General features: G+C 31.7%; 1 protein-coding gene across 26 annotated transcripts in view; it reads left to right on the top strand.

Moving 5' to 3' along the window:
* Positions 1-16123, top strand: part of SOX6 (SRY-box transcription factor 6) — a 693774-nt gene that overhangs the window by 421767 nt on the left and 255884 nt on the right. For all 26 annotated transcript variants that reach the window (XM_058688340.1, XM_058688339.1, XM_058688348.1 and 23 more), the window contains one exon: positions 13241-13330. In XM_058688340.1, coding sequence (XP_058544323.1) covers positions 13241-13330 — 90 coding nt within the window. The remainder of the gene's footprint in view (positions 1-13240; positions 13331-16123) is intronic.

Here is a 16123-nt window from a genome sequence, read left to right as displayed (position 1 = left end):
CAAGATATGGAAGCAACCTAAATGTCCATCCATAGATGAATGGTCAAAGAAGAAATCATATATGTATTTGTATATGTATATGTATATATGTATTGTATATATGCATATATGTATATTGGTATGCATATGCATATATATGTGTGTGTATATGTATATATATATATGTGTGTATATATACATACATACAATAGAATATTACTTAGCCATAAAAAAGAGTGAGATCCTGCCATTTGCAACAACATGGATGGAGCTAGAGTACATAATGCTAAGTGAAATAAGTCAGAGAAAGACAAATACCATTTGAATTTACTCATGTGGAATTTAGGAAACAAAACAAAACAAACAAAGAGACAAACAAACAAACAAAACCAGACTCTGGAGTACAGAGAACAACTGGTGATTGCCAGAAGGGCGGTGGGTGGGGGAAGATATAAAGGGGATTAAGAATACACCTATCTTGATAAGCACTGAGAAATATATAGAATTGTTGAATCATTATACATCCAAAAATAACACTATGTATTAATTATACTTCAATAAAAAATAAATAGCTCTTATAAATATATTTAAGGATTTAAAGAAAAATAAGATTGTAATAAAGAAATGGAAACAATAAAAAGGAGCATATAGAGATTCAAGAAGTGAAAAATATAATATTTGAGATTTAAAAATAAAAAATAAATACTTGAAAATTTTAAATTCAAACAATTAACTGTAGATGAAAAGATTAATGAAACTAAAGATAGGGCAATCAAAACCATCCAAACAGAAGCACATGAAGAAAAAAATAAATAAACAGAACCTGATAGCTTATGAGAAATAATGATGTACCACCATGTGTGCAATTAGAGTACTTAAAGAGGATAGACCAAAAAAAAAAAAAAGTATGTGTGTATGTGTATTTGAAAAAATAATGGCTGAAAAAAATTGTATATTTGTCAAAAAATATAAACTTCCAGGTTCAAAGATAAACGCAAAGAAAAATATATATCAGAGCACACCAAATCAAATTGCTGAAAACTAGTGAAAGAGAATGTTAAAAGTGACCAAAGATACATTATAGTGGTAGAAAGAAATTATCCCTGATTTCACGTTAGAAAAAATACAAGTCAGAAAAATTGCAATGACATATTGTGGAGTCCTAAGAAAAGAAAAAAATTTAACCTAGAATTAATTATTTAGCAAAAAATTTTTGAAAAATAAAGATCAAATAATGGTATTTCAGACAAACAAAAGTTCATAGAATTAATTGCCAGCAGATTTTCACCACAGAAAAATTTAAAGCAATTTTTTTCAGGCTGAAGGAAAATAATTCTAGATGGAAAGTTAGAATTTAAAGAAGAAATGAAAAGTACTGGAAATTGTATATCTGAAAGCAAAGATAAAAGACATTTGAAATTCTAATAATTTAGTTATAATATAATCAACTCTATAGCAAAAACAATAAAATGTGTTATACAGTGTAAAACATGTAAAAGTAATTTGTATGACAACAATAACACAAAAGATGGGGGCATTTTTAAGTTTCTTCCATTATATTTGAAATAGTATATTATTTGTTGGTAGATGACTGTAAATTAAGGATATATATTGAAAATCTTTTACAAAGAAATTTTTTTTAAAGATTTTATTTTTAAGTAATCTCTACACGCAATTTGGTGCTCAAACTTCCAACCCTGAGATTAAGAGTTGTATGCTCTATCGACTGAGCCAGTCAGGTGCCCCATATATTGAAAATCTTTGATCATCCATTAAAATAATGAAACAAAGGTATGTAATAAATACATAGAGAAATCAATAAATCAATAGAGAAATAATAAATGAAATTCTAAAAAAATAATTAGAAGGCAGGGAAAGACAGGAAAAGGAACAAAATACAGATAGAAATATAAAAAAAAATAGCAAGATTATAGACTTCCCCATTATTAACAATAATTACATTAATCGTAAATAGACTGATTATAATAATTTCAAAAGGTAGAGATTGTCAGATTGAATTTAAAAATATTTAACTAGTGGGCATCTGGGTGGTCAGATGGTGAAGTGTCCAAGTCTTGTTATGAGATCAGGTCATGATCTCAGGGTTTGTGGAATCCAGCCCTACGCTGGGCTCTACATTCACAGTGCAGAGCCTGAATAGGATTCTCTTCCTCTCTCTCTGCCCCTCCCCTGCTCTCTCTCTCTCAAAATAAATAAACATTTAGAAAAATATTTAACTAATATATTGACTATAAGAAATATAGTAAATATAAAGATGTAGATAGGTTAAAAGTAGAAGGGTGTGCAAAGATACACTATACAAGCACTGGTGATAAGAAAGGTGAAGTAGCTATATTAATATAAAAGCAGACTTCAGAAAAAGATATGTTACCAGAAATAAAGAAGAATATTTCATAATGCTTAAAGAGCCAATTCATCAAGACGACACAAAATTTCTAAATATGTATGTATCTAATAACAAAGGTTCAAAATACATATGGAAAAGCTGACAGAACTGAAAAGAAAAAAAAGAGATGTACAATGCAATTGTAGGAGATTTCAATAATCCTCTTTTAGAATTTGAAGAAAAAAAAAACACAACAGCAAATCCAAAGACTTGAACAAACCTATCAGTCAAATTGAGCTGATTGACATTGATAGAACACTATAGTAACAAACTGCAGAATAATTTTTTTCAAATGAATATGTAACACCTCACAAGATAAAGCATCTTTTATGTTGGGCCATAAACCAAGTCATAATAAATATAAAAAGACTGAAATTTTGTAGGGTATATTCTCTGACCACAATGGGAATAAATTATAAATAGATAAAAAAAGGAAATTTAAAAAATTCCCAAATATTTAGCAATTAAATCACATACTTCTAAATAAGCCATATACCAAAGAAAAAAAGAACAAAGAACATTATAAAAATATATTAAACTGAATAATAATGAAAACACAACCTATCCAAATATATGGGATGAAGCTAAAATGTACTTCAAGGGAAATTTCATGGTCTTTAATATTTATATTAAAAATAATACAGAATTAAAACTGATTCAAGATAAATACAATAAAAACCAAAGGTCTTTTTTTTTTTTTTGGACAGACAACACGATTCTAAAGTTTATATGGAAATGCAAAAGACCTAAAATAGCCAAAATAAGTTTTAAATAGAAGAACATATATGGAGGACTTATTCTATGTGATTTCAAGATTTACTGTAAAGCCACAATAAACAAAACAGTGTGGTGGGGTGTAAGGATAATGAATTGATCAATAAAATAGAACAAAGAATTCAGAAATAGACCTACACATAGAATAAATAAAAATGGATTACAGATCTAAATATAAAGCTAAAACTATAAAGCTTTAGAAGAAAATGCAGGAGAATATCTTTGTGATCCTGGCGGAGGCCACATTTTCTTAGATGGCACCAAGAATATGCTACTCAAAGAAAAACTTGATAATTAGATAACATAAATGACTATGGCTTCTCAAAATACACCTTGGGAAGCTAAAAGGACACCCTTCAGACTAAGCAAAAAATATTTACAATACATATATCTGACAAAAGATATATATCAGACATATATAGGTAACTCTTAAATATATGTACATAGTATATAATATAAATACATGTATATATAAATATATAACATAAATGTGTAATTTATAAAATATATGTAAATATATAAATAACTCTTAAAACTCACAAAGACAAAGACAAAAGTAGAATAATGACTACAATTAACATACTAACACTATGAAGTATTAATGAGAATATAAAGCAACTAGAACTCTCATGCATTGTTGGTAGAAGTGTAAAATGATGCAACCACTTTGGAAAACTTTTTCGCAGTTTCTTATAAAGCCAGGCACAAACAGTCCTACTTTTAGAAGAAATTCTGTTTTTAGAGGCAAAAAGACTTATGAATGAATTTTTATATTACCTTTATTTCTAATAGCCTGAAAGTGAGAAAATCCCCTATATCCATAAACAGATAAATGGATAAACAAATTGTGTATTTAACACAGTGGAAATCTACCCATTAACAAAAAGGACCAAATTACTAACAAATCTTCAACATGGTTGGATCTCAAAAATTTTAATATTATCCAAAAGAGTACCTATTATAAACTTCCATACTTGTTTATGAAATTCAAGAGTAGGTAAAACTTATTCTGTAGTAATAGAAATCAGTTCAGTGTTTGCCCACAGCTAAGAGAATGGATGATTGAAAGAGAGCACAAGGTAACCTTTTTTGAAATCTTCTATTATCTTCTTTGGGGTGACAGGTACATGAATGTATAATTAGACAAAATTCATAGAATTTACATTTGAAATGAGTGTACTTATTATAGAATGTGTATTAAGTTATGCACCAATATGATTAATTTTAAAAAGCAAAGTAGTTCTGTTGTTTCTTTATACACACAAAAAAGTTATTCATTTATTTTTTTTTAGTATATTAAGGAATTTATTTTAGTACTTAGTATGTGCAGAGCTCCAGGTTAAGTATTATGGAAGAACACAAAGTGGTAACAGAAACATTTCTTGACCATCAAGGAACTTAATAGTTAGGGTAATGCAGTAGTTCAGAGTTAATGAGTTGATCCATGAAGAGAATATAAAAAGCAGACTACCTGACAGATAATATATGCTCAGCAAGTTTATTTTGCTTTACAGAGGTTGAGAATTTCCAAGGCATAATTGAGGAGATGATATTTAATGTAGACACTGTAGAATAGGTTTTTTAGAAAGCATCAAGAATCAGGGAGACATTCAGGTCAGGAGGATGTCATGAGCAAAGGTGAAGTGAAAAAGCACAACTTTTGTACAAAAGAGTGAGATATCTTTGGTGTACTCATTTGAACATTTAAAAAGCTTTCATGTAGGAAAAATAATAGAAGGCAAATCACTAAGGCCAGATTATGGAGGGTCCTTAAAACCAATTTAGGAAGTATAACCTTATTTTAAATTTATTTTTTATGAATTATCTATACAGAAATAAAACAGATAAGAAAGGATATTTCGTCAGTAAAAACTTATTTTATAATTCATTTTATAACATTAAATGTAAAGGCAATTAACCAGAAAAATGAAGGTGTTTTAATGAACACAAAACTAAAATTGGGGCTTGCTGATTTTAGATGGGAGTTCTTTTGCTGTTTTTGTTGTTGTTGTTGTTGTTGTTGTTGTTGTTGTTGTTTTATTTTTTCTTTTTTAATGAGCCTCAACTTCCACTTTATTTCTGCTATATTTTCTTTTGGTTGCATCATGTTTAGATAATCCTAATTTAGAAAGCTAAATAATTGTAACTAGTATTCCTGTAACAGTTTACTTTATTTTATTTAATTTAAAAAATTTTTCTTTTAACATTTATTTATTTTTGAGACAGAGAGAGACAGAGCATGGACGGGGGAGGGTCAGAGAGAGGGAGACACAGAATCTGAAACAGGCTCCAGGCTCTGAGCTATCAGCACAGACCCCATTGCGGGGCTCGAACTCACAGACCGTGAGATCATGACCTGAGCCGAAGTCAGCTGCTTAACTGACTGAGCCACCCAGGCGCCCCTGTAACAGTTTACTTTAAAGTTGATGCATATCTTCCAATAAAGCAGAGATTTATTTCAAGATTTACATAATAAATATTTTAGCCTGGTGGTACAAGTTAATGAATTGGGAATTTTCAGTGTGTTACCATTGGAAACATAACAGATTTGAGTATGTATGACAGTTTTTGTTATGGTTTTCATATTGTTTAGATATATGTATTTATTTATTATTTTTAAAATGTTTATTTATTTTGAGAGAGAGAGAAAGGGTGCAAACAGGGGGAGGGCAGAGAGAGAGAGAGAGAGAGAGAGAGAGAGAGAGTATCTCAACCTGGCTGTGCACTGCCAGGCCAGAGCCTGATGTGGGGCTTTAACTCAAAAACCATTATTTCATGACCTGAGCCAAAATCAAGAGTTGGAAGCTTAACCAACTGAGCCACCCAGGCACCCCTAGATTTATTTTTTCAAGTTGCAACTGGCAGAAACCCAATTCAAACTAGCTTAAGCAAAAACAGGACTCTATTGGCTTACATTACCAAGAACCTCAGGAGCAGAATTTGGCTTTTGCTATTTTTAGATGTAAGTACGCTAACATGATGTAAAGATTTTTTGTTTGTTTATCTTCTTTCCTGTTTGTTTTTTCTTTGTATTTTTGGCTTCCTTCCCTCTTTTTGCACACAGGCTCTCTTCATGTGCCCGAGAAGATGGTCATGACAATCTCAGACCCACATGCTTATAGCTTCCAACCTGAACTTAAGAGAGCCTTTCTGGGCAGTTCCAGCAGAGAATTCTGATTGGGTCAAATTACTCTGTGTGTGTGGCAAGGAGGAGCAGTAGGAGGCAGGCAGTAGGGTAGAGCACTGTGATTGACAATTCCATCAGGACAATAGTGATATTCAGACATTTTCCCCCAAAGAAACCAAAAGAAGGAATATAGGACACAGAAGTTATTGTTTCCACAGTCTAATACAGTTTTTTAAAAGCAGTTAAATAAGTATTGAAAAAAGTAAAAATTAAACATTTGTAGAACCCAAAGAACAGTGTCCCATGTTATATGGTACAAATACCTCAGCCTTTGGCAATGGAGCAGCAGAATATAAGGAGGATCATGAGAGGATGTCATTATGAGTAATAATTTTATTAATACAGACAGCTGTAGTTTCTAATGGAACATTTTTACTCATTAAAACTGTAGTAAATTTGAAGGTGTCGTGGGCAATGAGCTACCGTGAAAAACGAAGGTCTCAGGCTGCACATTTACTCCTTGAATGTGAAGATAAAACCTAATTTGGAAGGGATTACTTTTTAAGTTCAATAGTATTTTTAAGCAGCATCTTAATTCATTCCTTGGTGGACGATATTCAGAAAAGGAAAGCTCTTTGTTCAAACCAAGAAAAAGCATTAAGGAAAAGGCAATATGAAGGAACAGGAAGACCAGCTTAATGGAGGAGTATGTATGGGAGAACTGGCCATTGAACACTATTGACTTTTACTGTAGTGCCTTGAAATTTTAGTCCCCCTCTCCAAGGAACTAGAGTGCTTCACTCTATGTCTGAAGCACTTAATAATAGGCATAATTATTCATTTTCTATTAGATGCTATAGTATATAAAACTGATGTTCAAATATGATTTCAACAGTCATTTCGGTAAAACCAGCACTGAACTAGAGTCAGGGCTCTGTCACCAACTGTTTGACCTTGGGCACCTAAATGACTTACTTATCTTACCTCTGTTTTCTCATTTTTGGAAATGAGGGTGTTGGTCTTAATGATCGCTGGAGTATCTTTCAGGTACAGCAGTAGGCTATGAGCCTCTGGATCATCTGCTGGTTGTTTCTCTCTTTTTCTGTATTGGCACTGGTAGTAGTTGTACTTTGATGGATATGGGAGAGAAACTTGATTTTGAATGATCTCTCTGATGCTATTCTAGGTGTTAAGCAACCTTGGAAAGCAGATGAGACATGTATCTCTTACCTGCATAGAGCAATGAGACTTCCATGAATGTGTGTTAAGTGCCAATTTTAAGGGATTCCTATAAAAATATCAAAGATTTTGGTAGATAAAAACAGTGCAGATAGAGAATATTGCATCTAATGTGATGATTTCTATATGTGTATTTCTACCAGGTTTCAAGTGTGGATCTTTTTCTCCCTTATGAATATGCCAAAATCTTGCACCTAACAGTTCTAATGACATTTCCAAAGCTCCCATTGACACACACACACATACGTACACACTCACAGTATATTATCTAGTAAAGTGGCTGTGGAATTAACATTTTTTCCTGGAAGGAAAGTATCTGATTTAATGACCAAATCATTTTAAGGCAGCACAACAGAATTTCACAGGAACTAAATCTATTTCTTCACACCGATCATGCATGTTTTACTCAAGCATTGAGTCATTAGCATGTTTATAATGGTTCTAATTTAGCACAACATTTTCTGAATTTTATCCTTGAGTCATTTACAAATTGTTCATATTGAATAAACAAAGGAAACAGATTGCATTTTATACTTAGTAATTTATCTGAAAGAAGAGGGGAGGGTTAATTGTTTTAAAGTTTTGGTCTGTTTGGGGAAGTGAGCCTGCTTTTTCATTGCTAGGCATAAATGCCATTTCTCATATTTTCAGGGATGGGGGGTGCTATGGAGGAGTAAAATGAAAAATTAAGGCAGGACAAGATTGGCCACTCCCAGAGGGGAGTGTGGAGCAAAAGGGGAGCTGGCACGAGATTATCCAAAACAGTTGGTGCATTCCTTAATGATCAAGTGCTTGAGAAGTCCAGCTCTTCCTGGCAGAGCATCTGTGTTGATGTTTATATCATTGCCCTGCTGTATGGGAAAGGCATGCTTTCTCTTGCTGCTTGGCTAAAAATAGGATGGACTATAGCATTGTATGAGATATTTTAAGATAGCAAAAACATTTAAGAGGTTAAAGGTTTGGCTTTTGGATCAAAAAAGATCAGTGATATAACTCGTGGTGTTTCTTGCAGACTGAATTGTATCTAGAGTTTGTCAGTGATTCGAACTCTGTTAGGCAAGTTATTCTAGGTTCATTTGGTGCAGTCTTAAAAAACCCATTCTGCTGTCTTTTCTGTCAGCTTCCCAGCATGAAGAGCAGGCCTGAAAACAGCCTCTATTTATACCCCCTTGTTCGTATTTGGAAAATCAGTTGTTTCATTGGAGAGAGGCGGGGAGAAGGACAGCACAAGCTGTCGTCAGGGAGTATGCTTTGTACGTTATAGTGACTTCAAAATAAAACTGGCACATTTTAGTGTCTAATTATTTTTAGTGAGCTTGGAGGGTTTTAATTAAAATTTAAGAGTGCTCTTCAAGCTCTCCAAGCTCCAATTTTATCCCACTGTATTGTGGAGCACTTGTCACTGTGGAAAAATGTACAGTAACTGGCATGTGTGTCTCTGTTTCATAATGAAAAATGTGGGATGTATGATCAGCAGCGGTATAAATGTATGTTGTCATAACTAGTTGTAAACCAAGGTCAAAGTTACTTTTGATAAGTTATCATTGTTCTTGCACACATAGAAAATTTATTGCACTTGAAATTTATGATTCCAATGGTAAAAATAAAAGGAATTGGTTTAATATTCTCTTAAAGGAGTTAATAAAGCAGTAGGAAATCTGCATACAGGGGCAGCATTGTTTTCCTCAGTAAAATATTTAAAGACATTTTTCTATGTCATGTTTCTAACGTTTTAGCATTTATAACTTTACATATCACTTTGAGGCCAAAGGAATAGTTAAGTGTTTACTCATAGTCAAATTGTTTTAAAGTACCTGTGCAATAAAAATGTTTCCCATTATCCTTTCCTATTCCTCCATGCTTTAGTTTTAGCAATTATTTATTTATTTACTCTCTGACACATTTGAAATACCATCACTTTGTGCAGGATGGGAGTTTATACTACGGTGGCTGTATTTAGGAATAATTTAAAATTGTTTCTAAAATATTATCATATAGATTAGGAAATAAATATATCACATACTCTCACTTCAAATTTATCTGTACTGTGAAATTAATTGTTAGCCTGGTAAAGCATTCTTGACTTACCTGGCCTGAAATCTAAATACTTAGGAAGCAGAAACATTGCTTTCCAATCCGTTATGCAGGATATTTATTAAAAATAAGGTCTGAATTGTGTTTTTACTTTTTCCTTTAGAAAAAGTTTCTTTAAAGAGAAAAACTTAAGTTGCAAAGGAAAGAAAAAAAAAAACAAAAAGAAAAACTATGCCACTGAGAATTTTAACATGTGAAAACCTTTTACATCCTTGATTAAAATATAAGCAAGAATTGAAGGCCAGCTCTTCATTTCCGAGTCTTGTTTTACTCATATGATTTACAAAAATTAGAAAAGATAAATATAATAAAGTCCTGCATTTTACTGAATATGTATTGGTGTTTGAACATTAACTATTTCAAAGTAAGATGGATTAATTTTAACATCTTCCACTTTTATGCTGAAATATTATCATTTTTAATAGGTACGTATCATTGTAACATTTTTTTGTCTTGTAATGTTGTCGTTCTTTCTCTTAATTTCCAAAGAGTATGTAGTTCCTCTTTTAGTTTTTAGCTGAAGATATCTCAGTCAAAATACTAAGATTTGAATAATCAAGAACATTTAGGAGAAGTTCACTCCTTTTATTCCATTTGGCATGCTGAATAACTATTGAGTTAAAGCAATTCTGCATGGTCTTTACTTCTCCTGTGTACATAATACAAACTGGACCCCTTTACTTATTCTGACCGCTTTGGTTTTTGCATTTGCGCATGATCAGAATGGGGTAAAGTTTGATATAATCAATTACCTCTGTAAAACTAGTGTCCTATTAGTGTTGTTGAAGGATGTGCCACATAGAGGATGAATATTTACTTTTAATTTGCACCCTTACCTGGAAATTGTTTTGAGTAGGAAATTTGAAAATATAAATTTTCATTTACAACTTTATCTATTACATATTTCTTCATCCTGAGTCAGAAACCTCTCAGTGGTGGCAGTGGTGTCCTTTGCCTGTGTGGTATTTGTTAACAATCTGCATCTTCTGGTCTTTTCTCCCTCATTTTACTTGCTTTTCATTGTAGTATGGAGCATGCTTAATACTACTTGTAGAGATTTGGCAGTCAGATAATTAGGTGAGAAAGCTGAGAGTTTTTCAAGAGACTTCCTGAGTTTTGAATCTTCCCGGAATCTCTTAGACTTGAGATTAAACATTGACAAGGTTGTATGTTGTGACTTTTATTGTCCTGGAGTTAAAGGCCATCAGTGACTGCCTTTATTTTCATGAGTTCTAAATATAGACATGGAAAGACTGCTTTATTTTTTCCCCTCAGTTTCTTCTACTGAAATGGGAACTCATATTAACTAGATTAACTCAGCATTATGGTGAGGATTAATTTTTTAATAGGAATGTGAAATGCTTTGATGTTATTAACCATTTTATTAATGAGTAGCTTTTATGTGAAGCTGTGTACACATGGTCTGACTTATGTTTGAAGTGTGTGTTCCTGTTGACCATACAGTTCTATTTTTCTCCCATGAAGCTTTAGCATTCTTTTCCTAGAGCTCTGAAAGATTTTAGGTCTATTTATAGAAACGAGAGACATAGTTTAGCCTGTTTTACATTTAGTGTGTATATAATCCTAGTTTCTGAACTTGCTCTGAATTTGTGATCATTACTAGTAATTTGGGCTTTTGACTTCTACTATTATAATATATGCTCTCAACTCAAATTTGAACCAAACAAATTATGCTTTAGCATTTATATCAGTGATTATCAGTTTAGTGCAATGTGATAACATGTATGAAAGGGTTAAAAAAAAAAAGAAGTAACAGAATTAGGTAGGATAGGAAGTTGAAGACATTTTGCTGATTATTCTTATCCATGATCTGATGTCCTATCAATCTCTCTCAGAAATTTAAACCTGATTTGAGAAAAACTAATGTCTGTTAGATGTGGCTTTGAGGATTTGCTTCTTAATCCCAAACTTAGTATTATCTTTTTTTTATTACTTTAGCATAAACACAAAATAGGTATAAAGCAAAGTATATACCTTGTTTTTGAATTTAAAATGAAAATATCAAGAGACCATTTTGGAAATTAAATACAAACCGTTGTGTGAGCATAGACCCTTTCGGAAGGTCACTCAAAATCCAATTTTTAATCATGGTAGTAGATCACTTGTTGAAGCCTCAGAAAATAATTAATAGGAAAGAATGGAAGAAAAAGAGGAGGGAAGGATAGAAGGGACGAAGGAAGGGAAGGGACTGTGAGCTTTCAATTAATCGAATAATGCTGACTTCTATTTAGAATGAACTTTAACTTCTGTGATAGTGAGCTAGTATGGTTGTTCTTCATCAGCCATTTCATGACACACTGATCTGGATTCCATCCATTCTTTGATTGATTGATCATGTCATGGACAAACGTTAATTGTTTTCGCCAATACTTTCTAATGATGCAGTGGTCCTCTCATCTTTTACCCAGGGCTCACTGTATTTTTCTAAAGCTTATCTAGTTTCTAAAACCCTTTAGATCCATCCTGACCTTACTGTCATTCTGAAAAATTCAAGGAGGATTTAGAAGTTGGAGAAAAAAATGAAAGGGAAAATGCTAAATAGATAGGTACTGATATGGGAGAGGAAAGGCATTTGGAATTGGAGTACTATTTTAAATACAATTTTAAAAAGAAGTTATCAGAATTTTGACACTTGGAATGTTAAAGTTTAATGGGAGTATGCTTTGCACTGAGGATTTGGTATTTAAATCTGCATTCCCTTTTGGAAACATGGCCTATTTGTTAAGATTTGAGGCTTAAAAGATATATATAAATAGTTGTAAGCAGTAGCACCAGTTGCAAACCCATCTAAATAGAGAGAAAAAAAAATGACTCATTGAGAAAAATTTGCTAATTATTAGGGCATTCTAAAATTAAATTTCTGTAACCTTTATGAATCCTTATAGAAGCAAGTATAATCATTCCCTATGATCTAGTATGTTAGTTAGATAGGCAGTTGGGCAAATAGTGTTTAACTGAGTATTTTCTTTATAAGAATATGCATCTTTTTCTATAGAAAAGTTTTAGCAGTTTTTATTACTGAGGGACAGAAAACATCTTGACTTTATTTTCTTTGAATTATCCTCTAAGTGGGTATTCCACAAAAGTTGTCATATGTTTATTTCTTTTTTAAGGACTATGTGGTTACAGTTTGACTTGTTTCTTCCCCCTTGAAGATTTGTCATTCTTCCTTGAATGGCACATAAATTTTGCTTAGACTTAGAAAAAAATCACCTGGATTAAAAGGAACAACATCTAAACTTAAATATCAGAGGAAATAGCCCCCTTTTCTGTCCTATCAGTCTAAGAAATGATAAATGCTGACTGAATATTAATAGAATTATATTTATACTACCAAGATAAGATTATTGAGCATTATCTTTTTTTCCCCCTGGGAATAGTTTAAGTAGTCAGGTAAAAATAAATTTAGTTGTGGTATTTTGTGATAGATACACTAATATAATTGTCTATATCCTAGGGTTAAAACAACAACAAATATAGCCTTGATCATTTTTATAATGGGAGAATTTCTCCATAAGTTGGCTTTTGTATTTGTAGTATTTTAATAGTTGTAAAATATATATGTAACATTTTCCATACTTACTTTTTAACTCTAACAGATTCCTCCTGCATGGAAAAACTACTTTCAAAAGATTGGAAGGAAAAAATGGAAAGACTAAATACCAGTGAACTTCTTGGAGAAATTAAAGGTACAATATACAAAATATCAAACATATCAATGTAGAGTATATTATTTTGTATAACAACATGTTTGCTGATCTCTGTATCCTAAGATTAAATTTTTACCTTTAATATGTGTTTATACATGACAGGGTAAATATGTAGTGTGTCCTTGAAATTTTATTCTTTATAATTCTTATAGAATGAAATTTTTCCCTTCTGTTTTTATTAGTCTATAAACATATAAATTATAGGGTAAATTGCTTCATTAACAGTCTGAAAAATTAAAAAAAATGTCAAAAGATGAAGAGCAAGTTAATTTTAGTCTTCCCTCTTGAAATCTTAATAATGGCTTGATTTATGAATCCAAATCATTAATTTGAATTTCTTCTGGTCAAAAAGGGCCAAGGGTAGCACCTATAAAAAAGAGTTTATGGAGTGTATTTTACATAATGGTTTGTGGGTGTTTTCTGAGGCTTGGTTACCGTTTTCAAATCCTGGCTCTATCACTTCCTAGCTGAGTGACTTTGGGCAAGTCACTGAACTTTTCTATGTTTCAAATTCCTTATATCTAAAATGGAGACAATAACAGTTCCTACTTCATAGGCTTATTAATAGGATTAATACAAGTAAAGCTTTTAGAACAGTTGTTGGCACTTAGAAAACACTCGTGAGGGTCAACTGTGGTTGCTGTTATTATTAACATACCCATAGGATCATAGGTTGACTGATCTCAATCAGATTTCATAGAAGTTAATGTTTCATGACCTCTGACCCTAATAAGGATGAGCATCTTTAGTTCTGAAGGTATGTGATTGATGTTATTATTTTGAAACATGTTAAGAACCATTACAAAATTAAGTTGTCCTATCAGTCAGGAAGTTATTCTTCTTCCTTAACTCTCTCTTGTTGATGCCTTTATGGAGATGAAGTACTTTATTACTAATTTTGGTATCCTAAACAGAATCCATGGTCATTAATTAATTCTATCAGTTGTCTCTTGCAGACAGACAGTCATCACTCCAATTTGCACTAACAATTTGGGAACCTAATTACATTAGTTTTCTGAAATTATCAAATAACTTCAGATGAATCTTCCTATTGGTCATGGATAATGTTTTATTTAAGATAAACATCTGGCAATAACTCTGATGAAAATGTTATTTTTAACTTATTACCAAAAATTGCCTAGTGTTCAGGTATGTTGTGTTCAATTCAAATGAAGACAAAAGGAAGTCATCTCTTTCCCAGGGAATAATTAATAACTCATTTCATTAACTAATACAGTATTAACATTAAGTGGAAATTGAATATTATTTTGAATTCCACTGCCTCTGTTCTGTACTCAGAAAGGGCATTTGCTATTTGGGGAAAAAAATCTTAACTTATAAATGATGGGTAGAAAGAAAGTCATTAGTGACATATTCTGTATCCACCTGCAGTAACATGTTGTGTGCTACTTTGCACGTCATTCTGTGTTTTCCATCCTTTCCAAAGTCATTGGTTTTTTAACAGTGAGAACAGTAATGGTTTATGCAAAGGCAAGCTTTTGCCAGCATGAATGACAGGGGTCTTGCTTTCTCTTAGTGATGTGGAAGTTAATATTTTATTATGTCATGATTCAGCATCAAGTTTTTGTGCTTCAGGTTATCTCCTCTCCCTTCCCCCGCTTTCCATCTTTCTTTATTTTCCATTCTGATTATGACTTTATGATGCAAAAACTGTACTAGCCTTAGATGATCAAAATGTCTAAATCTCAAAAGCAAAAAAACATGCAAATTTAGGCTTTTCAAATTCTTTAACTTTTTTTTCTGGATTCTGTATGTCATATGTGAACTTTCATTTGTGTGCTGCTCTCAGTTTTATGAGCATAGGAGATAAGATTCTTACTAAATTTTCCATCTTGATTTATTATACATAATTGTCTCTTTTTACATCCTAATATTTTGTCACCATAGCCATTATAAAAATATACCAATAATATATTATCATAAAAACTGGAAAAAAATAGTTTAAGTAGCATTCAGATAGTTTGATTCAACCCCTGCTAAAATTCAACATGCATTTTTAGTCTAGGTGAGATCAGGCCAGTTATTATCCACCTAAATTAGTTATAATTATTCTGAAATTTTAATATGGTTTAAATACTATCCCCAAGAAATACATACTATTGTGGGCCACCAGTATTTTATATCTCAAACAACCCTCATTACAAAATTTGTTGTAAATGAATTTATGATAAATTCCTTCATTACATATTTGTTGCAAAAATAGAGAAATAGACACACAAAAAATAAAATGGTTATTTAATTTTACCTGTATTATTTTGTTTAATTTATGCATATACTTGTTAAAGTTTTTCCTTAAAATTAGAATCTTTTACTGTTCTTTTATAATCTATTCTTTCCCATTTAATGATATATCAATAAGTGATTAAGTCATCTAAAATATTTTTATTTACAGAAAATATTGTATGAAGTGAGGTTCTCATAATTTGAGTCTTTTATTCAACATTTAAGTAGTTTTTAAAAATTATTTGTCATTGTAAATAAAAACTTGAATATGGATAACTTCCTAATAATTTTAAGTATTAATTAGTAGTTATTTTCTTAGGATATATTCCTTAAAAGTGAAATTCCTGAGTTAAAGCATGTGTTCTTTTCTAAAAAGGCCATTGACTCATACTACCACATTACCCTGCAGAAAGGGTACAGTGTTCCACTCTCACCAGCAGTGTCTGCAAGTATTCTCTTGCCCTCAGTGGCAAGTATTATTACTTCAAAAATTTCTTGCCAGTTTTTATAGGGGAAAATGATACACTA

This window comes from Neofelis nebulosa, chromosome 10, assembly GCF_028018385.1.
Source record: "Neofelis nebulosa isolate mNeoNeb1 chromosome 10, mNeoNeb1.pri, whole genome shotgun sequence".
NCBI lineage: Eukaryota > Metazoa > Chordata > Mammalia > Carnivora > Felidae > Neofelis > Neofelis nebulosa.
The sequence above is the reverse complement of the archived record's forward strand: the minus strand, read 5'-3'. Positions and strand labels throughout refer to the sequence as shown.